The following is a 25,754-nucleotide window of genomic DNA, read 5'->3' as shown; positions in this document are numbered from 1 at the left end:
GGTGATGGGATAAAACCACACATCATATTGTCTGAAAGGAATGCTGAAGACAACACACTGTATCATCACCCTGCCTGAGTCCAAGTACCCTTGGCAGTAGACCATCATCTCCTGACAAAAATGTAATGCCATTAATCCATCAGAATATTTTGAATATGCAATCACAACCAGGAATCAAGATAATCACAGCCAACTCTTTTTTTTTTCTTAAAGAAATTACAGTTTGTTTTGCCAACGAAGAGTCAGATCTCTTTTGTGTTTACTGTGATCAGACTCACACAGCCAGCAGGGAGCAAGACCAGAATCGCACAAAAAGATTGAGGCAATTTGTGAATAAATCACTGCAAACTAATTCTTATGAACTGTTTTACTGCTTGGTTGGCAACTGGGAAAAAAACAATAAATTCTGTACGATACTGTAGTAAACATCTGTAGTGAGCGCCAGTATCCTGCAGGCCGTGGAAATGAAAGGGCAGGCCCTTGAAACGCCTCACTGGGCTTTAGCGGGTTTATACATGAGTACTGGTTAGAGTATAAACAGTGAACAGTGCTATCGGATGTCCACCAAGGCACTCAAGGCTCATTAATATCTGTCACAAAGCGTTTTACAAAAATCTGTGTGAAATGAACACTGCGGCCAGGAATTGAAAGGAAAAGCTTTGGGTGGATACGCGATATGGCAACGCTGACAAGTGTTTTTAATGCAAAGCTTCTAAACTGTAAGGTCACAATATGACTAAGAGAAGGGTACTTCACCTCTGATTCTGATTCATTTCAACAGGTTCTTACTTGAGACCTGATGTATTTTCACACTGCACTTTTAATAGCTGAATTTGTTATAACTGATATGGGAATAATAATGTTGACACATATAGGCCGTTATTTTTAGATATACAGTGCTGCTTGAAAGTAACCATTATTTCTTTTTAATCAGAACCAAGTATTTTTTGGGGCTTTTTATTGCCTTTATGATAGAGATAGCTGAAGATAGACAGGAAAGGGGGACAGAGAGAGGGGATGACATGCAGCAAAGGGCCACAGGTCAGATTTGAACCCTGGACTGCTGCATCAAGGACTCAGCCTCGGTACATGGGTCGCCAGCTCTACCCACTGAGCCAACCCGGGCGCCCAGAACCAATATTTTTTGTATGAAATAAAAGGTGTACGTTTATCAATTCCATATAACGTTACGAAATCAATTTTGTGGTGAAAAAACAAAATTAGAAATATTTTTTTGGTAAACTTTTGTATGGGCAAAAGTTAGTGAACCCTGAGCTGCACTGCATAAAACAAGCAGGTAGATACAATCAGGTGGCACAAAAGTGTTTAAATTAACAGATGAAATGGATCAAACCAGGTCAGTCTCACCAAAGTACAGAACCCATACAGGTCAATCATGCTGAGAGCAGGGCTGCGCAATTAATCACAATATTATTGGAATCACAATATGGCCAAGTGCAATATGGAAATTGCAGAAGCTGCAATGGTAAAATGTGTGACAAACGGCAATATAATGAACTAATGTAGTGCTGCAGAGATGTCCTAGTCTGCAAATCTTGTTCTCTATGTTTAAGAAAACATGTTTGTTTGGTACAGACCCCCCCAAAAAATCAAGATTTTAATAGTTTTGTTGTTTTTATTTAGTTAAAAATTACATTTGTGAAGTAAAGAATATTGTTCCCACAGTAATCATGAATGATACTGCAATCACAATATCTGTCAAAATAATTGCAATATGATGTTTTTACCATATTGTGCAGAACTAGCCGAGAGGAAACTAAATCTCAGAGGACCTCGGGAAGAGGGTAGTAGCAGCACATTTGTCTGGGGAAAGCTATAAATTCATCTCAGAAACATTTGAGCTCCATCGGTCAACCGTGAGACAGACTCACGGTTCACAAACCTTTGAGCAGCACTAATGACTTTAATACATGCATTGAGTAATGACATGTTGTTTCCTCTTTCCTGTCAGCTCCAAGGTCATAACAGGTCGTACAGGTTGTCAATTGTCAGATCACAGCTGTTTTGATTCTGCTCTGATAAAGTCTTTATGGCCTGATAAAATGCACTGTATACCACCTGTTGGGGACTTCCACACACAATTAAAAGTAAATGAGCAACAGCGATGGTACTGAACTACCATGCCATCAGGTTGTTCAAATTAAAGCACATACAGTATCAGAGTGTATTCTTAGTGATGTGAAACGTGGTCTAAACACTGGATTACTAATAACCACTACAGAAGCCTTTTTAAAGTTCTTGATTCTGTTATTTGTACATGCATGGAAATGGGTGTATTTAAAGAGGAAGGGGGTTTACTGAAAGATCCAAATTATGCTATTTTGCTTATAATGTGTTATATGTACGTACTGTATATGTTTGTGCATTTAGATGTATGATATGAATTAAAATGCCTGTCCATGTATCCAATATAAACAATACTTTGTATGGGTGAGTGTTAGATGAAAATGCATGTTCATGTACAAATGTTGTGTTGTTATAATATATTATATTGACTTGTTGATTATGTTAACACTCTTCTCTTGGAAATAAGACCAGGGATTTCTGCAGGACAAGCTTCAACAGCTGGATCTTAGAGACAAGAATTTATTTGTCTATTATTCCAACCTTTTTGTTAAATGCTGTGTTAAGTGCAAGGATTTACTCAGGAGAACTTTTTGGATGAGAGTTGAGCACAAGTTACGTAAGAGCAATGGCACTAAACACCTTCAATCAACAGCCATAATGGAAGACTGAGTATTTCTCAATATGTAACTGTCAGTGTGTTAAAACATTTAAGAGTTTAACAGGACAGGCTCCAATTGCACATCTAAGTAAGATCTGTTTCCTCTTTCTAAATCTAACTGTAGAGTAAGAAAGACAAATGTGATTTGTAAGACCAGTGACCACCCACCCCGACATGTATGTATTTGTAGCTTGTTGAGAATTTGGAGAAGTGGAAAATGGACTGTACTTATATAGCACCTTTTTAGTCTTCCAACCACTCAAACCACTTTTACACACACAGTGCAATGCAAATGCTCATCACAATCGGATAATCAATTAATTCACATTTACACACCAAGGGATTCAATATTTGCTCAAGCACCCTCGATGTGCAGCAGGAGGAGCCAGGGTTTGAACCGCCAACCTTCTGATTGGTGGATGACCCACTCTTAGTCCTGAGCCACAGCTGCCCTTTAATAAGAGCACAAAATTGTAACAAAAATCAAATCGAATTTCTAGATCTAACTGCTCTTGTTTTACTTCAATCACAAGTATCTCCAGATGTCTTTCTAGACAAGACTAAGACTAAAACTAAGACATGGTAAAATTCAGATTCAGCAACACAAAACACATCTTTATCTGTTTACCATGAACTGTTGGGGGAAAGGCTTTAAAAAAAACCCTCATCAATGTGGAGTTCAAATAAAAAAGAAAAAAAAAGGCAAAATGAGCTGAAGTGCAAAGGTAAGCGAAACAGTGTTGCCACGCCTTTTTTACCACATTTATAAGACAACACAGCCACAAAAAGAGAGCTTCAAAACACGTGTACATCTGGAGCACTAGAGGTGAGCTAGAGACTGTTTTAATTAGCTATTTCCTCAATGTTTTGTAATGGTCATTAGTATTCCAGCAGATAAGATTCAGTAAGTTTTATATAATTTGTAGCACTTCTGTTAGAGTTATTATTATTATTATTATTATTATTATTATTATTATTTTACTTTATATATATAAATGACAAATTATTTATTTATTAAATAATTGTTTGTTTTTTATTTTCTTACCAAAAAAGAAACAAAGCTAAAGTAATGTATGAACCTCAGAAACAAGGTGCTTAATGTTTTAGAATTACCACTTCATTCAACAGTGTCGGTGTAAAGAGACTCAAACAGACTTTCAGCTTTGTTAAAGAGTTGTGGGGTTAAAAAGGTCAAACGTTATAGGTATCTATAAGGTGCACGTATATACATAGTGAGGTTGAAATGTTTGTTCAGTGTTCAAGGTTTAAAATGTTACTAAGGAAGGCTTGGGAGGAACTGAGGTACAACTGAGTGATAAGGTGGATTGCATGTAAACATTGTTACTCATTACATCCACCTGGCTTTATTTCAGAGCTGCAACTACAGACTGCACCATGCGGTTCAACACACTGTTCTTCCTGCTCTTCGTATCTTGCCTCTCTCTTGCACTGGCACAAGGTAAGACACAGTAAAATAGCAGCTGGTATGTGGCAGTAGTGTCACATAGGCCGTAGATAGATTTGTTAACATGCAGTAAAGATAAAATGAGGGTCAAAGAGGCAGGTTTATTGCTTAAGTACCTGCGTGGGCAGATGTAGTCTGACTGTGTACTTTCGTTCAGAACCTTCAACAATGCCTGACTGTATTAATTACCTTTTGATTGATTTACTTAATTTCATGGACTTTGCCTGTACAGTATATAATAATAATAATAATAATAATAATGTTGTTATACTGGGGTGTGCTGGATTTTTGACTTTACTCTACTGGATTTTTGATCCTTCAGTGACTTATGACGACTGCTGTTTGAAATATGTGAAAAGAATGTCCCGTGGCACTCAAAAACATGCAGTGGACTACAGACTGCAGGTGACAGATGGAGGCTGCAACATCCCTGCTGTAATGTGAGTACACATGCGCAGACGATAAGAACTTCCACTGTAAAACTGAACTGACTTCCTAAACTCTTATGGTTTCTTATTTTTAACAGAAGTTTTCAATGTATGATACTCAAAATAAACTGTCTGTCTGCATCAATTATCCTCCAGCTTCGTCATGAGGAAGGGACGTGTGTTTTGCACAGACCCCAGAGAGAAATGGGTCGAAGAGCTGAGGGAGAGGATTGACAAAAGAAATCCGCAAAAGATGCCAAGAAGGTGGGTGATTACTGAAGTTTTTGCACTCCAAACTGTCCATCTTATCAAGTCCTGTCTGTCTATATTTGAGTCCTCACAACCTTGTTTTCTGACAACGAAATTGGTGCAGTCACCAACCCGTTTCCAACAGAAATCCTTGTGTTTGATATACAAGTGTTTGTATCTTGATATAGGACAACTAACACAATTATGAATTTTTAAAACAATTTGTGTGAACTGATGTTCAAATCAATGTCTTTGCTCTTCACAGCACCATCCACGACGGCCGTACAGAGGCTGAGGGCGACTGCCTGCTACAGTGACTCCTGTTCATTTTTCCTTCCTCTGCCAAAACTTAAGCAATAGGCAGTTTTATGATGTCTTACGGGTAAGGCAGACGAGGACGCTAGCCAAGGAAATCTTGTAGCCTTACTTTTGCTTTCACTCTTCACTAAGATAAAGGTCAAAAGCTTAGGTGGGCCCATCGACTGGCCAGCACACATCACATATAAATGCCTTCAATAGCATGGCTGCTTCAGTGAGCATATTTGTGACCATTTTCTTGTCCTTTGAAACACTGGATATTCAATAAGCTGTTTAATTAATGTGATGGAGTGTAAATGGTAATAATATACTGTGTATATATATATCAATGTAATATTTCAAATATTTCTTGCATGTTGTGTCCAGATGTCTGCTTGTTTATGTGCAAACACTAATTGATAAATGTAAATGTTTTTCTGAAATGTGTGTAATAGAAAAGGAGTCTTTGTTTAATCTTAATGGTTTAAATGTAAGTCTTTTGTGTTTCAGTTTTATTACAGTAAATGTGTTCCAATAAAAGCATTATTACAATAACTGGCTTATCACCACCCTCTCAGTGTTCTCTAAAAGTTTATGATCATGTTCACATAAACATTTATACAGTTTAACAGCACATATTTTCCTATTGGCCCACAGAGAGTTTATTCTTTTGTGTTATTGGAATTTAAACACATTTTGCACAGTATTTTACCGAAACAGGAGACATTGTGTAGAGACCATTCCTGGCATTCATTCACATTGACTTGCATGAGCAAAATAAACCAATTTCCAGGTTTCTTCATAAAGCTGCTTCACAGTATTATTCTCCTACATCACCTGATGTTATTATCATTAAACACAGTTTATGCTGGCACTATTTGACTTTACAAAAGTACAATTTAAATAGGTCACAGTTCTATATAACAAGTAGATATGTAACTACTCTCACCTTAAACAACCTTTGACTACCACAGTTTCCATAACAGATCACTGCAACAACCAATGAGACCAAAACAATCAGCAGTTATAAAAGAAGTGTTGAAGTAACGCATTCACCATTTTACACACTGTAATGATTAAACCTTTGTATGTAAATGGTTCCACAAAACAGTAAATGTGAATGTTGGTGGCTTTTCAAATGTTGTATAGACCTAATTAAAATTCACTTTTTTCATTTAAGATGCATCAATACATTCATGCATGCTGGGATAAGATCCATTCCCTGCTGTGATCCTGAGCAGAGTATGCACATATAGGAAATGGATGGGTGAAAACTTTTTGTTTTTGCTATATTCCTGTTTTTCTTGTTTCACCATGAAATTTCACAACAGTAAAGGCTGCAGGTGATGTACTTTGCACATGACGCACAGCTAATTGGATCTAACAATTAACAAATTAAGCCAGTTAAATCCCAAGATCTAAATATTCCGACTCCAACCGCATTGCTAAATATCAGGCTCACATAAAAAGAAATCAGGCTCACATAAAACTTCAATGAGAGAATCTGTGAATGTGATGTGCTGATTTACAACCAGTATTATCTGATGTGACATAGTGCTGGATTTACTCATTGCTCTATGTGCGTTTACTCTCTCATCTCCATGGGCATTCACAGGAACTGCTGGGACATGCAGCTGATAAAATCTCACTCTCAGTAATGCAGTGTGTTTGACTGCTCTGATTGATGACTTCTACACACTGGTGTCTCACAGAGGTTCCGTCTTGCAACTGGTGTGTTACAATATGCCTCAATTGCAACACTATCAGACAGTACAGGCCTGTGCATCATCTGATGTTTGTTGATTAAAGGAAAGGAATGAACACATCTTCTCGGCTAATGTACATGTGACTAAGAGATGAGAATAATATTACTGCTATAAAAAAAAACGTAGGGTAATCAACATTAAAATTAAAGAAGAAAATCCTCCATGCACGCAGGTGAAGTATTTGTTTGAATTGGCAGCCAATTTTGCCCAAAGGCAAAGGTGATAGATAACTTGACAAATACATAATAATTACCAAGACATTAATGGCCTATACAATATTGATGGACATCCAAAATTGCATTGGATGCACCACCTTCAGAGGTCAAAGAATTGGGTTTCAGCTTGAAAAGGATTTTGGAGCTGAGGCTTAGTTTCTTCTTGTTTATATCATAATAATGTTGACAAATGAGCTGCTCTCATTACTTTTGCATGCTGGGGCAGAAAGAAATAGCTGGTTGGCATCATGAGCAGAAATTTTAGCCCTCTTTTATCAAGGGAAAAAACCATGAAAGGAAAGTATGAGACAGGGAAACAATATGTGGAAAAATCACTTTACACTGAAACAAATGTGATGAATTACAGGATATAGGATGATTGAGCACACAAAAACCAGAAAGCAGAGAAAATGAGGATCCAAAGGAGGCTTAAAAAAACAGAAATCAGAAATGAAGCGGCACAGACTTGTTGTTTCCAATTTTTGTATCTCTGCCACCTTCATAACTTAGAAACGAAACGGAATTCATGTTAACAGAAGTCTGTCCAAGTTTGGTGCGAAATATTGACACATGTTGGAATTATAAATCACAACTCCTATGAAAGAAAGGTAGAAAGGGCAAAAAGAAAGATGAAAGCAGTCGTAAAACATTGCACACCACCGTTATTTGAAAATGACATTATCTTTATTGCTATAATATATTGTACCATTTCATCTAACCCAAAAAACTGTCAGCTACTTTCTTTCACCATGAGCAGCGAAACGTCTTTGCAGGATCATAAACTGACCTTTTTATGCTGTTAAAAGACAGAAATGTTTTGTAGCACCATGAATGTAGTGAGTAGTTGTCATTCTTAAATGTCAGTAAAGGTCAATGTTTAATTAATTTTAGGAAAAGGTTTCAGGAAATACATATATACACACACACTTTTTTAACATTTAAATTAAATGAAAACACTGTAGGCTACAAATGGAATCTAATTCCTTTCTGATATAAATCTTACAGCCTCCTTCAAATAAAAGATCAGTAAGGACAAGTGTTGGGCTAGTTACTCAAAAGATTTAACTTATTACTCATTCCCTTTTTTCAAAACTGATGTTATTACTTTACTTATTACTCACTACCAACAGTAATTAATTACACTGTTGGTTATATTACTTTTCTGCTAGTCCCCACAAAAATGGCAATTGTGTCCCTTCTCCACAAAATTCAGACTTACGATGATTAAAACCCAGTTTTGTTTGTTAAAATTAAAGTAATGGGAATATTTCCAGCACCTGAATTGGATTGGGGGTGGGTCTGGTGAGGTGACTGTAATAGTATCACTGAAATGTATTAGTAATTATTTACACTACTAGTGACTTACTGCCCAACCCTGGACATTTCTGGGACATTATGCATTATTATGTCTTTACAATATCATTATATCTTGTATTTTCTTTTTTTTTCAAAACAGAAAGAAAAAAGAAATTTAAATGGAATCCATTACTTTAATTTATTTGTTTAGTGAAAGGCTATTGTACTAATAAGATGTAAATTTTTTGGTTTCTTATCTAAAAATATTGGCTGCTTCTACTGCATGCCAAAATGGTTCAACTTTGGAGGATAAATATAAGTCGGTACTATCACTTACCTTTATCTGACATTTCACCAGTTTATAAAAAATGACATCTTGACATTTCCACCATTCCTTGTCAGCCCTCATATAAAACTTTCATGCTCTGTTGCTCTTGTAAAAACATTGGACGTTGCAGTTAAAGGAGTGCCAAGTACAGTCACAGAATATGGAAGTAAATCTTTTGTGTCAATATACTTCCATAGCATGAGAACCTTTGTTAAAACCACTTTCTGCCTCTTTGGCTTTGATAACAGTGTTCACCCTCTTTTTAAGAGTTAGATAAAAACAGAACTATGGATACACACTGCAGGCCACCCTCCTGTTATTTGCAAAAAAAAAAAATTGCAACCGAATGTAATTTCCCCCTAAAACCACAAATGTTGTTTTGACATTACTCAGAGTATAGAGTGAACAAACAACTTGTTAATTAATCAGCCATATAGGTGTTAGTGGACCAGCTGTTCTTTCAGTCCTTATGCTAAGCTGTCAATTAAACTACCTTTGGTACAGGATACTGCAATTCAAAGTGCTTTATAGATGATAATAAGGCAACACAACTGTAAACAATAAAACAATTTGAGACTGATGCACGTGAGAAAAATAAAAATTATCAAAATCTAATCATAAAACGGATATAATAGATTTTTAAAAATAAAATAAAAACTAGATAAATTAAAAGAAAATGACAAATCATTGAGAGGGAACAGAACATTTTAATACATGAATACAATCAAATAAATAATTAAATAAAATAAATAATGACCAGTTAGTCGTCTCTCTTCATACGTAACACACAGACATAAGAGTGGTATTCGATCGTCTCATGAAACTCTCAGAAAGAAGGCAAATAGGCCCATTTCACAAAACTATCCCTTTTAAGAAACTAAATTACATGATGATACAGACCACAGAGCGGCGTTTGTTTAGCTGGCCATCTGAGCCTGCTGTCCATGTAAGTCTGTTCTGGGACTGTTTGGTGCACATCTGGCTATAGCCCACAGCTTCCACAGACCTCCTCTTTTGAATGCGGTGTAGCAAAATCCGGTAAGCCCCAGTAACAGGGCTTCTCAAGTCTAAGCCATTGTTGAGGAGATGGACCTTGGTGATGCCAAGATCCTCCAGCGCTGCCTTCACTCTCAGTTCTTCTGAGCTGAGGATGTTGGAAGGCTCGGCCAGGTGGCAGGGTGTAGTGCTACAAGCTGGGTAAGCCTGGGGGTATTCAATACCTCTCATCCAGTCGCAGTTCATGATCTGTGCTATAGGGAGGCGATCCACAGGAACCGGCCTCAGGAGGCCCTTAATGATCTCCTGGCATGATCTGGGTACATAGGGGGGAATGGCATAGGAGCCCTGCAGGATACAGCCCCTAAGCCTGCCTGTGTTAGTAGCTTTGAATGGCATAGTGGCACTCACCATGAAGTAGAGCAAGATACCCAGTGCCCACATATCAGCATACTGACCATTGTAACCTTTCTCTATGAACAGCTCAGGGGCTGCATACGGCGGAGAGCCACAGAATGTGTGAAGGACATCAATGGGGCAGCAAGACGTGCTGAAACCAAAGTCACCCACTTTAATGCAGTAGGTGTTGGTGTAGAATATGTTTTCAGCCTTCAGGTCCCTGTGCACAATATTATTATCATGCTGGGAAAAAAGAAAAGAAAGTTAAACAGCTATCTCGTGCACAGTTGGTTTGAGGTATGAGAACATTTAAATGCAAAGTCATAAGACAAGTTGTATTCTTGAGTGCTATTGACTGGATTCATAACTCAACAGCTTTTAAAATATTATTATATATATATATATATATATATATATATATATTATTTTACAACAAATGAACAGTGTTCACATGAATCCTGCTGCTGACTTACCATATGTTTGACTGCAGACAGGACCTGGGAGAACACAAGCTTGCTCTCCAGGTCGGACAGGCGCCCCCTGGTGCTGATACGGGAGAACAGCTCTCCTCCGCTGGCATACTCCATCACCAGGTACAGCCTCTTGTACGTCTCCACCACCTCATACAGGCGCACTATGTTGGGGTGAGCCAGCTTCTCCATGCAAGAGATTTCGGAGGCGAAAAGCGTTTGAGATCGCTTGTCCAGACGCACCTTATCCAGGATTTTTACAGCCACTCTTTCTATCAGATGAAGACAGAGGCAGTCAGGCAACAAGCAATAGACACACTTGAGTACTACATAAGATTTGTTCTACCTTTTTTGTTATTTAACCTTCCTTATGTTACAAAGTATTGCTTTTTCCTTTCTATTTTGATCTTTTATTAATTCCCACAGAATGTCTGTTTATCAGCATCATCGACATGTTGCACACAAGCTGCTGGCTGTAAAGGCTGAAGACAGTATGGATTAGTGGACGGCTGGTTGATGAGATTAGTTATGTCTTCTGATATCTGGACTGACCCAGACTGGACTTACATGTGTAATATGTTGAGCTGAGCTGTGTCTTCCATGAAATGAATGTGGATGTCTGTACATTAATTTTTAGAACTGAGTTTCCAACTGATTTGCTCTCACAGAAAATCTGAATCTTCTACAATATGAGCTACTGGGAGATGTAATAAAGGTTTTCTTGTAGAAACCATTTACAAGAAAGCCACAGAATGACATTGTGTTTCTAGGTTGTAAAATCATTATAGATATTTTAAAAACCCGATGTAAATAAAGAGAACCATTTACAGTCATGATTGCACAAAAATCCTCTTTCTTCTTACACTGTTGCAAATCAGTCCTATTCCCTCTCTTTGTACATTGTCATATCCTTTTAATCCTACATATCTTCATTAAAGTGTTTCACATTAATCACATCATTATGACAACAATTCAGTTTCATGACACTCAATGCAAAATGTGATTTAATACAAATAAAAATGTCTCGCAACAAAATGTAAACATACATGAAAAAGTATTTAAACGTAAGAAGTGAGATATTAGGAGGAGTGCCAACCATTATATGGCAATTATTAATATTAAAGATAGACAAGTTAACATGACCCACTTTTATTGGCAGTGGTTGCAGTGGTTCTTCAAATATTTTACCTGGAGCAGAAGTGGGCAGACTTTGACAGATTTATTGCAACTCTGGTGCACATGCACTTCAACTGCATTAGCACTAAATAATCCCTTTAAACTGATTAAACTCATATAGTATCATATTAGTTTACACATTGTCCTTGTGACCAAAACTGATTATGATTAAATCCTTGCAACAGTTAAGGTGTCAATCTTTAGCCACTTGTCCTATTTGATCATTGATGCTGTGAAAATGGGGGTTAAAAAGAAGGCATTTGCACCAGAATCTCACCTTTGGTCAGGTCATGTATCCCCAATTTAACATGGGAGAAATTTCCTGAGCCAATCTCGCCTCTTAGCTCGTAAAGCCCCACCCGCCGTCCACAAGTCAGATCATCCATCACCCTCTCCGAATGGGTAAGATCATAAAAGGCCTTCCCAAACGGAGTGTGCTGCATGACTTCCTGCTCCTCTGTCATGTTCGTCTTTGTCTCCAACTTCTTCCCCATCTTTTTTCCCGCATTTGGGGACGTCTTGTTGAGGATGTCTTCCTGAAGTGGAGTTGTCTTCAAGTGAGCCCCTGTTAAGGAAAAAAATAATTAAGTTCATGTCAAACTTTGGGAAGCAATAGATGCTAAATACGTCTATGTCTCTAATTCATAAAAATCCAATTTCAATTTAGTGGTGTGTCTGTACTCACATGTTTTCCCTTTTAGGTTCTTCTTACTCCTTTCTGTGTTGATGGCATTGTTTCTGTTGTTCAAATACATGATTTCTGTCCCAGATACCAGATAGTACTCTCCTTTCTTTTGTAATCTGACTTCTTGAAGATTTTAGAGAAAAATCAGGTGGTAAATTACCAAGAAAAGAAACTTCCACAAAGCAATAAGAAAGATGATGTGAGCAGCATGATATAGATTCAAAAGAATGAGCATGCATCAGGAAAATGCTCTTAAGAAGATGTTCCTCAGATAACTAGTAGATAACTTGTCCAGATGCTGTTATGGTACAACTGCTCTTTTTTGCCTGTTGTCTCCCTTTGCTGCAGTATTGTCTCCTGGTGTATAATCCAGAACTACTGCAGGATGCCCGGTAATCCCAGAGTGCTGGACTCCTCCCACTCAGACAACAGACAGGCTTTGCAGAGGCTACTTTAACCCCTAGACATGAACATACTGCACGATGCAGGTGTCGAACAGGACATTGATGGGATTAGATCTACAATAAACTACACATAACCATCATTACTGTTAGGGGTCAAAGGACAAGGGGAAGGTTATATTTGCAGTTTAAGTGGTTCATTCAGTTTCCTGTGGTTGGAACATTCACTTAGACTAACTGTAAATTACTTTTTACATTCAAATTTAAACGTTATTTAAATATTTCTTTCTACTTTAGAGGTCACAGTTGCTCTGTTATTAAAAGCCGCACTGGTAAAAAAAAAAAAAAAGTAACTCGAATTCTTCTCATTTTCCACCAAATCAAAACAAAAAAAAAAGTTTTACTTTACTTTACCCTCACAACCTCAACCAAAAGCTTAAGGAAGTGAACACAGAGAAAGGGAAGAGAACACAGAGAGTAAGTGCACACAATACACAGTGACCCAGACACTGATCATGACAGTGACTGAGGGACTGTCTGTTACCCGTCTCTCCCATCAACCACTGCTACCCAGACTGGACACACTGACCAGGACACCAGACAGATATAAGGACAGACCGTCTGCACAGACAAACTGATGGACTGTCTGTTAGCAATCTCTCCTGTTAACCTCTGTTACCCAGACTAGACACAGGGATTGTCTGACTGACAGTCATCATGCATAAGCTGCACAGTTATGTCGGGAGTGACTCACTATAATCCATTCATCACCTGAGCCATCATCTCAGCACGTGCAGTGTCGAATTAATGTTGGGAGGAAAGGTTTACTGGAGAGGGCTACAATGAAACAGGTGTGCTTGTAAATGAGGAGGTAGAAATAAACTACAATATCAACAGGTTCTGAAAAATATCACTGTTGTATTGTGGTTGCCATTGTAAGATATAATAATGAGAACATATATACTTTTAAAATGTCTAAAGGTCAAATGTAACAGGTCTATGTGCTAAGACAGGCAGCTAAGATAGATTAATGGCTTAGAGATTTATAAGCAAACCATTTTATGGACAGCACATGACACAATTTAAGATTTATCCCTTTACCTTTGGTTATGTCTTTCTCAGCAGAGGAATTTTTTATATTTTAAACTAACATGGATGAAAAATACAAAAAAATAAAATAAAACAACATTTTATTTCTTTTGAGTTGTGAGTCTTGTTATCAAACTCACAAAGTTTAATTTTAGTTGTGAGTCTCAAGCTAACCTATGAGTCCTGCTGATATTAGTAAATTCTTATTAATAGGGAATTTATTTTACAATTTTCAAAACAAAACAGTTTACAATAATATAATAGCACAGTAGTTTTGTGGATCCCTCCCCCATAAGGAGCTGAAACCAAATTTGAAAACCAACTGTGGTCATCTTTATAGAATGATATAGTTTTCTGACGACATATCATATGATCTACATAATTAAATCAAGTAATTAACAAGTAATCTGGGCTTTACCAGGATTATGATGGAATTTCAGTAAGATTTGTTGTAACTTCATGAAAGGAATCAACAACTGAAACCTGTTGTAGGCGTCACCTTAATCAAGGTGTCTGAGTGCTGATGGCTCTCGGAACGATGATCCGTTGATCCTGGTGAAAATGAGGGGATCATATCAACACTTCAAAGAAGGACTAACACCTTATTAAGATATGAATAGAAAACCAGTAAAATACCAACATTATAAGATAGTTAAACTTTTCTTTCCTGTGATTAAAATAAGACTTTTTCGTCTGGAAAAGGTTTTTTAAAAAGTATTTAAGTAATTTTTAGGCTGCCCCTTTAGATGAGATGTATTCTGGGGCCTTGTTGCCAGGATACAGTGTTCCTTATTAAGTTTCTGTTTTACGTCACACATTTTTTTATTTAAACAGACATTGATCTGTCTGAAACCACGCTACATATGTTACTCTAATTCTGAATCTTAACCTCTTTCTTGTGAAGAAAAGTTGAGATTTGAAGGGCAGCTCTGAGGGGTCTGGCCATTTGGTGTCATGTTGAATAAACACAAAGGTGGTGGAGTTTGCTGAATGGGAGGCTCAGGGCCCCCACGCTGATCCTGTTTATGTGTTTGGGCCAGGTTTTGTTTTAAGTCAGAGGTGCTAAACACCTTCCCCCTGAGATAAAAGATGATTAATGCCTTTGAATGAGCGACGCTTTAATGGCTCAAGGCTACTTAAGCACTTCATTAGGGTGAGTTCGGGCCTGTCGACACACTCGAGCCACTGGGTCCCTCTCAGCAGAAACAGAAAAGCTGTAGAGATTTCCTTTGAAGTGGCCCCTGCTTGTAAGAACTCCATCCCACAAAGCATTCAGCATGGAAATTTGATTAGCTCTCACTTTTTTTTGAGTCCACACCACTCTGAGACCTTGTTTTCAGGTCACATTTGGGGCTGAAACTTGATCCCATATAAATATCAGAGGCATCAGTGAGCAGAGGGACACTCAGGATCTGGCAGCTGAGGAGCAGATTCGGACTAAAGCCATGGATTTACCCCGACCATTCCTTCTCCTCCTGTGTGTCCTCCACCTGACCTGTAAGTACTGTTTGCTCTGTTCTATTCTACTGCTGCTGTGTGAGTGTGTAGAAGCAGATATTCACTAGAACAATCTGCTCAAATGTACTATATAAATGCAAACATGAGTCATAGAGGAGTGTGATGCTGGGAACTGTGTGTGTGATGTGTTCACAGCAAGTTCAGGTCCATTCACTTATCTTTTAACTAAATAATGAAATTGTTTTCTAAAATCAATATTTACAGATGAACCCAGACATTAAGCTCTTAAAACAAAGTAATTTAGAGCGTTTTTTTCTTTCTTGGAAAGCTATTGTTATAAATATCCATATACCTGTCCGAGCCTAATAAACTGCTGAGTCATGCTTTCCACTAAACCATCCCTGCATTATCGTGTCCCATTTTTAACTTGTATGTAAAATATTGTGATCTCATGGATCTGAATCTGCTCATCTTGTCGTAATTGAAATGTTTTTGAATCATTCTTAAAGTCAGATATGAAGTAAATTAATAACAATGTTAACTCACTGATATTTGTGTTGTGTTTTCTAGTGACCGGAGTGCTGAGCAAACACATAGACCACAGAAACCTGTTCACACAGAGAATGTGCTGCAAACGACAGAGCCACTTTGTCTACATTGGACAAGGTAAAGCACCACACGCTTCCATCAGTAAATGTTTAAATTCAGCATTAAATGCACATCTGTGATCCTCCAAAGAGTATGATTTGTCAAACTGAGAATTTTAAAAGCAGCTAAGATGAAAAACTTGATTGTTTTTTAAATAATGATTGTATTAATAATCCCTTTCTGTCTGAAATCTCTCCACAGACATCTCTGGGAGTCCTGTCAGTGTTGATGTTGGGATGTGCAGGTCGCACTGTGGGGGAGCATCCAGGCCATCACATGAAGCAGGACAGCAGGAAAACTCCAAACATTCCTCAATGCTGGAATTTCTCAGGAGCAAAAAAGTAAGTGACGTTTCCCCGCGCAGCCACACGGTGGCGCTGTAACTTTGTGATTATCTGTCAAAGGTTAATATGCTGAATCTCGGCCTGTAGGCTTGTACTCGACCATGAAGTTATTGTGGTACTGGAGCACGCTTTATTTTCTGTATTAATAATTTCATAAGATAACATTAATCATAAACCACAAGTGTAAAAACACCCCCAGTCAATTTGCACCACTCAGCTACAATAAATCACACAGGAACATGTTCTGACATGTTGTGAACATTATTTTATCTCGTCTTACAAAAGATGAGGACGCGCGGACCTGCAGCCCCAGAGAGCTCGGAGCCGCTGAGCCAGATGCCCTCCTGCGGCCTGAACCAGGTGTGTGCGCCGACCGGGATGCGTGTGGACCGGGTGCTTTTGTTCGAGGGCCCCCGGGAGGTGGAGGTCATCGAGGAGTGCCACTGCGAGATCAAGCTGACCGAGTGCATCCGCGTCCCCGCACTCAGGACCTTCTACTCCGAGACGCCTTATGAGACCGTCATCGACGTGGGAGGATGCTCCCGGTCCAAGGGCTCACCAGGTGTGTGTGTGTGTGTGTGTGTGTGTAGTGTACCTGTCTGTTTCAAATAACAGCGACATGGAAAATGACCCACTAAAGATTGAAATACTGCACAACCAGCATCAGTCAGCAGGACTATGCAGTCAGTAGGTCGATCAGTTCAGCTTGTTGAGAACAAAAAGGAGATTAAAGGGGTTAGTCGGCTTTTAGTATCAATATGACACTTTTAACTTTTCCACTGGAAAAAGGTGAAATAAAGTATTTTTACTTTGTTTACTGTCCTCACACAGTTTAGATTAATTTTTAATTAATTTAGAATTCAGATTTTATGCCCGAATGAAATTAACTTTACCTGCACCTTTAAAAATACCCTGATGAAGGTCTTAGTAAAACATTACTTAAGTTATACTGACCTTCACATAGTCAAAGCAGCCCAGCACTGCTAGCATTGGATTCACCATCATTCACTATACTGACAAAGTTAAAGCCCCTATCCTTGCTGTTTCAAAATTTTAGCTAAATATACATGGATAACTTTAAATTTAGTGATAAAAAAACTTTTGTTCATTTTGTGTGTTTGATTATAACCTAATTCAAACTGTAGGTATTGTTGACATTATTTAACAGCATCAGGAAACAATAGCCTACAATGAAGTTGTTGAAGCCCATCAGTCAGCTGGAGATTGATCCTGAAGCTAATCCCCTGTTTTAAAGTTCTGTTTGTTTACATTTGGATCACAGAATATAATTGAGCTGCTCTCAATAACTCCAACATTTCTTTAATCAATCATCCACAGAGGGATTCTCCTGCGTCCCCACAAAGTTTGACTCAGCCTTGGTGGAAACCCCCAACAAAGCGGACCTCATCCAGACTGTGGCGGCCTGTGAGCTGAAGGAAAGCTGCTACAGGGTCCCATATGTGGAGTATTACTACGAAATAGTCCACCACGCAGATGGAGTCAAAGAGGAGAGGCTCAAAGTAGGTGTAAACTTTAAAGTACCACTAAACTTTATTTCTGGCTCTCATAAATCATCAGTCTTGTTCATCCACAATGAAAGTGTGTGTGAACCTAATGTTTAAATCTGGCCTTTCCAAATGAGATCTTCTTAGCGTGGCATAATTAACACTAGAAGAGTGATTCATTTGTGATGCCAGTTTCACACTTTCTTTTGTAATCAGGTTGAGAGGAAACAGGGGATCTAGTTGGGTGCCAGACACTAATGAAGTATCTTTATTCATCAGGCACATGTGTGGAAGACGGCACTTAATCAAGCTAATCCACTGGCCAGTGGCTGGCACCGCACATCCTGGTGTGATAGATGTGTGGCATGCTTATTTGTGCACAACCTGCAACAATACACATGATAGACTGGCAGATTTGAGTGTCACAGCTCATCTTTATTCAGGAAAATACAATTAAAGCCTGATTTAAACTGTATTACTGGCCATGTAGAGAATTAGAATTCCCCCTTAAACTTCCATCATTTACAAAAGTCCCACTTACAAAAAGCTCATCCACAACCTTTTCCATATTCTACATATGACAATGATTATTTGTGATTTTAACATTACTTTAAGATAAGATTTAAGTTGAATTCCTGGACACAGTTGGTCATCTGCTGTGCCTTAGTGCCAAAGGTGCGAGTGCACCACAAACACAAATGGTCCCTGCAGGTGTTGAATCAAAGCAGTTAACATTTTACACAGCAGCTGGCCCCCCAACTCAACTGGGTCAATATTTGTGAGCAGCTGTGAGCTGATTGCCCTCTCTCTGTGTTGCTAATGTTCCACAGGAAATAGATGTGGGCAGATGTTTGGGAGGTTGCACCACAGGAAACCGATGCCTTCTCAGGTAAGTATGAACACAGCTGCTACCCAGACACACACACACACACACACGTCCTCTGCCCCTCTCACAACAATTGCCTGTGAGCTCTGACACTTTCTGCACTCAGCATGTTGGCTTTTTTAGTTTAATTCCTTCACCAAATGCCCCCCTCATACCTTCTGCTTTATTTTGATTTTGTGGCAGACTTCTAACAGTGTGATATCAGTTTATCTTAAGCATATGAAAAGAATAAGAGGTTCACATTACAAATGTACCTCCTCCATCGTATTGTTGGACTTTGATTTTATGACTGGAGGAGGGAAAGTGCTGAACAAACAAACACAAAAAGTCTATAAATTTAATTGACCCCTTAGTATACTACCCCCCCCCCTTTTTTTTTACTTCCCTCTTAAGCTTTTCTAAAATCAAATCGTGTTTTTATAGCCGCACCATTCTATCAAATGCAGATATTCTAAATGCGTTGTGCATTATTTTACACCTTACCCTAAATTCAGCCTGACACATTTGGTATCTTTGGAAACTTTAAAATAATTTAAAAACCTGTTTTGTGGCCCTGGTAATTTCTTTGGCTACACAGCATGATTTTGTCATTTTACTTGTCTCAGATATTACAAATCTCTCAACTGCTGCACAGTTGTAATGCATTTACATCAGCAAATTCTGGTTCAGAATCATAATAACTTTTACACAGGAATTACCGTAGTTGAAACTGACAATAAAAAGAATACAAGCACGAAGGAACATCACATATTAAAGTTGATTGTCACAATGTAATTTGAAAACAGCAGGCCACATGTAAACACTGAGTTTTAGGGGTATTTAATCGCTTCAGGGGACAAACACAACATATTAAGTGGTTGTTTGACATATAACACAACGTGATTTTAATGTTCTTTCATTTTTCTTCTTCTGCAGGAGTCCATCTGATCCAGAAATCTGCCACTTATGGGCTGAAAGACAGTCCAGTTCCTGTGTTCCTCAGGGCTACGAGAGCCACAGCTTCCTCAACCAGCATGGACAGATACGCACGGTCCTGTCCATCACTTCCTGCCTTTGCCAAAACTGAACACTGCGCCCCCCTCTGGAAAAACAACTACCAATCCCTTGTCAGGAGTTGAGAGGATATATTTCACAGTAGCTGCAGCCCATTGATGACCCCACCGAATACTGTAACATTTACTGCCTTAAAGTATTATTGTATTATATGTAATATATGTAAAAATGATAATTTTGTAAATAAATTTAATACAACAAACTTGGAGGGACTTGTCTTGGACCACTGTACAACACATTTTTCTGGAAATAAAACAAAGTGGAAAGGTCTCCAAGGTACACTACTTTAAATAAAATGAATTAAATGACACTTTATACTACAGTGCAATAGAGTGTGCAGCCCTTTTAAATGATTAGATAAATATAATTAGTATACAAACTACATAAACTTTAGTTCTGAGTTCAGAAAACAAGTTAATTTAACAGAAACAAGAGCAAGTATTGGCAGACATGACAGATCTTTTAGACTTTCAGACAATCAACAGTTCAGTGAACTGAATGAAATTAACTGAAATTCATATCAGGGTCTAAAGTTTCAAAGAGCCAAAATGAAGCTTTGAAGCTCTGGAAAGGAGAACATGAAAAGCCAACCAATTTAGCAAATGTCCCTTTGAAAACACACACGTGCAGTTAATAGCTCCTAATTTTGATATCAAAGTGTGAAACAACACTTTTGTGGGTTTCTTTCTGTCATCCTAAGAGAATGGGTTTTATGGCTTGCTTCCAAGGTGTCACGTAGAAAAAAAAAACTTTGATCTCTTAAATGTTTATTACGGTGTCAACTTGTCTTATGCTCGTGCGTAATTGTGCGTAAAGATCAAAGTAACCAAATGGCACCGTGAGCCATTTCTGAGTTTACTAGAAAATAACTGAGTTGGCATTGAAAAATACATGAAAAATAACAAAGTTGAAAGAGTGAATTGTTTTTTGTGCTCATGATTAAACACAGTTAACTGTATCACATTTATAGATGCCTTAATCTGAAGCGGTGAAGGATATTGAAACTCGAAATCTCCAGTGTGCAAACCATTATCAGTGTCATATTCTGTACCTAATTATATAGGGAATTCATTTGGAATGACTTGTGCCAAACTGTTGCAAATTATATAAAGGAAACTGTCTTTTTATGGGGGAAATGAACGATCACTGGTTGAAAGTATCTCCAATATTTTAAGCACCACATTAACTTATGCCATTGCAGGAATTTCATCCAGTTGGAGGTCTTTTAAAAAGTAAAACGGCAAATTTGGTGATTATCCGACTGTAACTGGATAAGCAGTTATGTAAATCTTGCGACGTGTAGCCAGCGACACCCGTCTCTTTATCGAAGTAATTGGTTTCCACCTAAGACACTGTGCCCATTATTCTAAATTAATGGATTCATTTAGGCGCAGTTAACCTCCCATGGTGAGTGCACTTCCTCAAGAGATCAGCTCCAAGTTTATGCCTCATATTATTTACATTTCTCTCCTATAAAATGATACAACAGACGGGAAATATATATTTCACAACAACAACATAGTCATAAGTACCACGCTTTTTCAAAGGCTGGATTTAGTTTATTTGAGCCTTTATTGCCAGACGTTGAGACAATGGGCTTGAATGAAATCTACAATCGGGTTCACACCTTGTTAACACCGCCATTAGTCTCCCTTTACATTCGCTGATTGGTGATTTACATTTGCGACCAAATAGCATCTTTACTGCTGTTTACCAAGGCTTTGAGGACCACTGAAGAGTGAACGGGAGAATTTGATATAAAAAGTCGAGCTTCTAGGACCCTGCAGTCACTCCAACTCCAAGTTGCTGGCCGGTTGTGTGGCTGTAGGACACCGATGCGCCAGGAATCTACCCAAACTTCAGAGATGTTGCTGTTTGTGATCAGCTTTGCCACTCTAGTGTGCACCGCCGCTGCACGGCCTTCACTCAACTACCTGGAGAATCATTTCACCGCCGACAACGAGTCAGAAGAAGTCCGCTCAGCTGCCATCAAGAGACTTTTGGAAGTTTTTGGGATGGAGGACCCCCCTGCCATCCACGGACACAAGCAAGCACCTCAGTACATGCTTGATCTGTACAACACGGTTGCTGATGTGGACGGTGTGACCAAGGACCCGTATCTTCTGGAGGGGAATACTGTGCGCAGCTTCTTTGACAAATGTAAGATCAGATTTGTGTGTGCACACGTTTGCTTCTGGGTTCTGTAGTCAACGAAATATAGGTTTGTTCTGGGCTCTAATTATATATTTTCTATTGCAGTGCGCAGTGAACAGGTGGAGTACAGGTTCAATTTGTCCATGGTGGCCAGAACTGAGAAGATTCTCACTGCAGAGCTCCATCTTTTCAAGCTGCGACCTCAGGCAACAATGACATTCCACAGACATCATTTCTGCCAGGTATGTAAGCATCAGATACATTCAACTGAGCAATTTAATGAAATACAGTGAATCCACTCAAATGCAACGTCTCCCTTGGACATTACTGTAATCCACCATCTCTTCTGTTTCATTTAGGTTAGTGTCTATCAGCTGCTTGACACCAGTAGAAACAACAACACACAAGAGAGGAAGCTGCTGTCTTCTCGACTCATCCCAGTCCACTCTACTGGTTGGGAGGTGTTCACCATTACACAAGCAGTAAGTATCAACTTCTCTTTAAGAAGCTCAACTTCTGTAGGTGAATGCTGGACATAACTGCCTGGATTCTGTGTTTTAAGTGACTAACGTGAACTTCTCCATGTAGGTCCGCTCCTGGATGATAGATGAAAGCAGTAACCTGGGGCTCCATGTGGTGGTTCGGACCCTGGGGGGAAGCCAGATGGATATGAAAATGATCCGCTTTGCTTCAGGACGCAACCACCACCAGAGCAAACAGCCCATGTTGGTCCTCTTTACTGACGATGGTCGCCGCTCTACCAATGTTGAAAACACAGGTGAGACTTGCTTCAGCTTTAATGTTGTTTGAGTGATCAGGTTTTGTCCGTTGATAGTAACAAATACACAGGTCATGTATTTTTGTGGTCTTACTGCTGATGAGCAGGAGTGAAACCCTGGGCCTCCCAACCACACATTCTTATCACTGCTATACTTAACGAAAACATTATTTTACCAATCAGTTATCAGACAAGGAAAAATCTCACGTCCAGTGCTAATTGGCTTCCAAAAACATTCTTTCATCAGTCTTCTGTTAAAAAATCTACCTGGTGAGGGAGTTAATGTGTTCTTGCCAAGCTGTAACCGTTGTTGTTCCAGTTGTCTAATTCTTTAATGTTTTTGTTGTTTCAGTTTAGAAGTTTTTAATCAAACCTTTTTTTCAGAATAAGAGTAACAGAAAAAAATAGAGACCTGCTGTACTGTTTCTTAGCTCAATTTTGCATTTTGACTCACAGAACATACTCTAAAATACTGTGTTTCCTAACAAAGTACTTTGCCTTCCTTTACCAGACCTAAATGACACCGGTGCCACTTCCAGCCTGCCCCAGGCCCCCATGTCAGATACACCCTCCCGCAGCGCCCGATCTCTGGACTACAGCGAGGAGGAAGGTGTGTCTTCACCCTGCCAACGCCAGCCTCTCTACGTCGACTTCGAGGAGATCGGCTGGTCGGGCTGGATCGTGTCTCCCCGGGGCTACAATGCTTACCACTGTAAAGGCTCCTGCCCTTTCCCTCTGGGTCAGAACATGAGGCCGACCAACCACGCCACCGTCCAGTCAATCATCAACGCCCTAAAGCTGATTAAAGGCATTGAAAAACCGTGCTGCGTGCCTGACAAGCTCTTCTCCATCAACTTACTCTACTTCGATGATGATGAGAATGTGGTGCTGAAACAGTATAATGACATGGTGGCTGGAAGCTGTGGCTGCCACTGACATCCACTAGTCGCTGGTGATGGGCTGCACGGATATTCATAAAAAATATAATGCAAATGAGAGTTTTGGTACACAGATAGCCAGCAGCCAAAATCAAATGAAACAAATGAATAATTTGCAGTCCCATGTGTGACTTTGTAATATATGTAAATATTCAAAAAAAATTATAATATATGGCAGTGATGGAAGTGATATCCTGTGAAAGATTTGAATGTGTATATTTTATGTTTTCTGTTGTGAATTATTACACAGAATAAATGGTGTAAAGAAAACATTATAGTGTGAATTTATTTGCAAAACAAATTTCACTCAAAAATGTGACATTATTTCAAGAAGATCTACATTAAAGTGTTGTTGTTTGAGTTATTAGTGTTATTGGGTGAGGGAATGAGGCCAAACGCAATGCAGAAGACCCAGTACCATTACAAGTCATGATAATAACTATTCATATTAAATTGAAATAATTGGTCACAATTATTAGTCTTACTAAACTCGCATGTTTAAGTCAGACTGACGACACCAAGACTTTTGCTTCTGGAATAAACAGTTTATACAAAAGAAAACTATATTGTTAGCAAGCACCATAATTTAGTGGGTGGTGATGTGTTGCTGCGTGATGACAGGATGCCATGAGGGTAATTGCGTAATAGCAGAGAGCCTGGGGCCCTATTTTCCCACAAGCCTTCCTGTCCGCATATGACATGCCTGAAATGTTGCAACATATGAATGTAACTTCGGTTCAGGTTGATCACTGGCATATTTCGAAGATAGTATCTTAAAAAAACAACAACTGCTGCACCATGCCAATTCAAGGAAACATTTTTACTCTTGCATACTGTACTTGAGCATACATTAACATACTGTACAGTGATTTCATTATTTAAAAAAGTAAAATAAGACAGTTCAATACAATCTAATGCCACTGTCTGGCAATGCTTAAAATCTCAATTTAAAGAATTATTTTTTTTTAGGCTTTTGTTGGTGGTATTGTTGCTGTTTTGGACTGAGGATGTTTCTATATTCTGTCCTCATCAACAAATGGGGTCTAAAAAGGAAGAAAGGTAGTAATATTAGTGCAGTCGTAACTGTTGACGGCTCTTTGAGGGCCCAGAAGTATCCCCATCTGTCATGGGCCCTTGTAACCTTCTGGGCCTGTATATGCACAGGCTGCACCGTTGGTACTTACACCACTGAGTGAAATATTACTGCTATTTCCAAGTGTGTATTTTAGTGCTTCCTGTTGGTCAAATTTGTATGGAAATACAAATTCTTCAAACCAATTTCTGTAGACTTGCCATCTTGTGTTTTTGAACAGTGTGTATCATTGTGTCTTCTTTGTTATGAATGTTAATACATTCGATAGCTGTCATAAACAGGCATATTTTGTAATGTAATGTTAAGATGTTGAATTTTCTGCAGTTGTGGTTGCAGAGTATGAAAGAGATGTCACCCAGTTCTAATGGTCTGTCCAAGCTGAGAACAGCGGACATTAAAATGTCATGTTTGGATTCTTCACCCCAGAATAAATGTAATATTAAAGGTTTTCTCAGGAGAAAAGCTTTTGTTCTGCTCACTGTGGCTGCTATTGTCAGAAGCAAGTCTCTTTACGAAATATTGTCAGTCAATGTCTAACTCTATTCTCTAAATAAAGTATCACAGTAACTCTTTTAATCTCAGTGTGAAACAGATAAAGAAATCTCTTAACATGAGTTCTAACTTTTTTATAAAAGAACTGAATTTTGTAGACTTACAAAATCCAACAGACACCCTGGTTTCATTTTGAAGTATTTTTAGAGGCCGGATGAAGTGAAAGTATCCAGTGTTTCTAACTGCATCACAAGACAAGAACATCAGTATTGGACGATTTGGCAAAACCCTGAAATTACATCTAATGCCAACATTTTCAAAACTCTTGCAATATCTGTGCATAGCAACTACAGTATATATGTGGGATTTCACATAAAGCCTTTCTTTGTATCACTTAAA

The 25,754-nt window shown here is 38.6% G+C and overlaps 4 protein-coding genes across 4 annotated transcripts; 3 read left to right on the top strand and 1 right to left on the bottom strand.

Moving 5' to 3' along the window:
• Positions 1-3,488: 3,488 nt before the first annotated feature.
• ccl25a (chemokine (C-C motif) ligand 25a) lies at positions 3,489-5,740 on the top strand. The gene is made up of 5 exons (XM_051379833.1): positions 3,489-3,572; positions 4,120-4,205; positions 4,534-4,651; positions 4,796-4,903; positions 5,154-5,740. Exons 2-5 carry the CDS (start codon positions 4,142-4,144, stop codon positions 5,203-5,205), a joined length of 342 nt encoding a protein of 113 aa, XP_051235793.1. The 5' UTR covers positions 3,489-3,572; positions 4,120-4,141; the 3' UTR covers positions 5,206-5,740.
• Positions 5,741-9,600: 3,860 nt separating this feature from the next.
• Positions 9,601-12,601, bottom strand: LOC127350557 (serine/threonine-protein kinase NIM1). The gene is made up of 4 exons (XM_051377326.1): positions 12,517-12,601; positions 12,109-12,396; positions 10,659-10,927; positions 9,601-10,428 (listed from the first exon to the last, which is right to left on the bottom strand). The coding sequence occupies exons 1-4, from the start codon at positions 12,584-12,586 to the stop codon at positions 9,673-9,675; spliced, it is 1,383 nt and encodes a 460-aa protein (XP_051233286.1). The 5' UTR covers positions 12,587-12,601; the 3' UTR covers positions 9,601-9,672.
• Positions 12,602-15,212: 2,611 nt separating this feature from the next.
• Positions 15,213-20,102, top strand: pnhd (pinhead). Its single transcript, XM_051378456.1, has 8 exons — positions 15,213-15,253; positions 15,388-15,503; positions 16,035-16,130; positions 16,314-16,453; positions 16,742-17,018; positions 17,795-17,976; positions 18,792-18,850; positions 19,763-20,102. The coding sequence occupies exons 2-8, from the start codon at positions 15,452-15,454 to the stop codon at positions 19,911-19,913; spliced, it is 957 nt and encodes a 318-aa protein (XP_051234416.1). The 5' UTR covers positions 15,213-15,253; positions 15,388-15,451; the 3' UTR covers positions 19,914-20,102.
• Positions 20,103-21,708: 1,606 nt separating this feature from the next.
• Positions 21,709-24,051, top strand: admp (anti-dorsalizing morphogenic protein). The gene is made up of 5 exons (XM_051377910.1): positions 21,709-22,060; positions 22,160-22,296; positions 22,414-22,536; positions 22,643-22,832; positions 23,344-24,051. Exons 1-5 carry the CDS (start codon positions 21,736-21,738, stop codon positions 23,766-23,768), a joined length of 1,200 nt encoding a protein of 399 aa, XP_051233870.1. The 5' UTR covers positions 21,709-21,735; the 3' UTR covers positions 23,769-24,051.
• The last annotated feature ends 1,703 nt before the right edge of the window (positions 24,052-25,754 follow it).

The sequence above is a fragment of the Dicentrarchus labrax genome, unplaced genomic scaffold, assembly GCF_905237075.1.
Source record: "Dicentrarchus labrax unplaced genomic scaffold, dlabrax2021, whole genome shotgun sequence".
Lineage (NCBI taxonomy): Eukaryota > Metazoa > Chordata > Actinopteri > Moronidae > Dicentrarchus > Dicentrarchus labrax.
The sequence above is the reverse complement of the archived record's forward strand: the minus strand, read 5'-3'. Positions and strand labels throughout refer to the sequence as shown.

Bases quoted from the DNA above. Each gene is read 5' to 3' on its own strand.
- ccl25a (XM_051379833.1), top strand. From the start codon at position 4,142: ATGCGGTTCAACACACTGTTCTTCCTGCTCTTCGTATCTTGCCTCTCT. The intron at 4,206-4,533 runs GTAAGACACAGT...TTGATCCTTCAG, and splicing joins CTCTCTTGCACTGGCACAAG to TGACTTATGACGACTGCTGT. The intron at 4,904-5,153 runs GTGGGTGATTAC...TGCTCTTCACAG, and splicing joins CCGCAAAAGATGCCAAGAAG to CACCATCCACGACGGCCGTA.
- LOC127350557 (XM_051377326.1), bottom strand. From the start codon at position 12,586: ATGTATTTGAACAACAGAAACAATGCCATCAACACAGAAAGGAGTAAG. The intron at 12,397-12,516 runs GTGAGTACAGAC...TTTCCTTAACAG, and splicing joins GAACCTAAAAGGGAAAACAT to GGGCTCACTTGAAGACAACT. The intron at 10,928-12,108 runs GTGAGATTCTGG...TTCATCTGATAG, and splicing joins GATACATGACCTGACCAAAG to AAAGAGTGGCTGTAAAAATC.
- pnhd (XM_051378456.1), top strand. From the start codon at position 15,452: ATGGATTTACCCCGACCATTCCTTCTCCTCCTGTGTGTCCTCCACCTG. The intron at 16,454-16,741 runs GTAAGTGACGTT...GTCTTACAAAAG, and splicing joins AATTTCTCAGGAGCAAAAAA to ATGAGGACGCGCGGACCTGC. The intron at 18,851-19,762 runs GTAAGTATGAAC...CTTCTTCTGCAG, and splicing joins GGAAACCGATGCCTTCTCAG to GAGTCCATCTGATCCAGAAA.
- admp (XM_051377910.1), top strand. From the start codon at position 21,736: ATGCGCCAGGAATCTACCCAAACTTCAGAGATGTTGCTGTTTGTGATC. The intron at 22,061-22,159 runs GTAAGATCAGAT...TTTCTATTGCAG, and splicing joins GCGCAGCTTCTTTGACAAAT to TGCGCAGTGAACAGGTGGAG. The intron at 22,833-23,343 runs GTGAGACTTGCT...TTCCTTTACCAG, and splicing joins TACCAATGTTGAAAACACAG to ACCTAAATGACACCGGTGCC.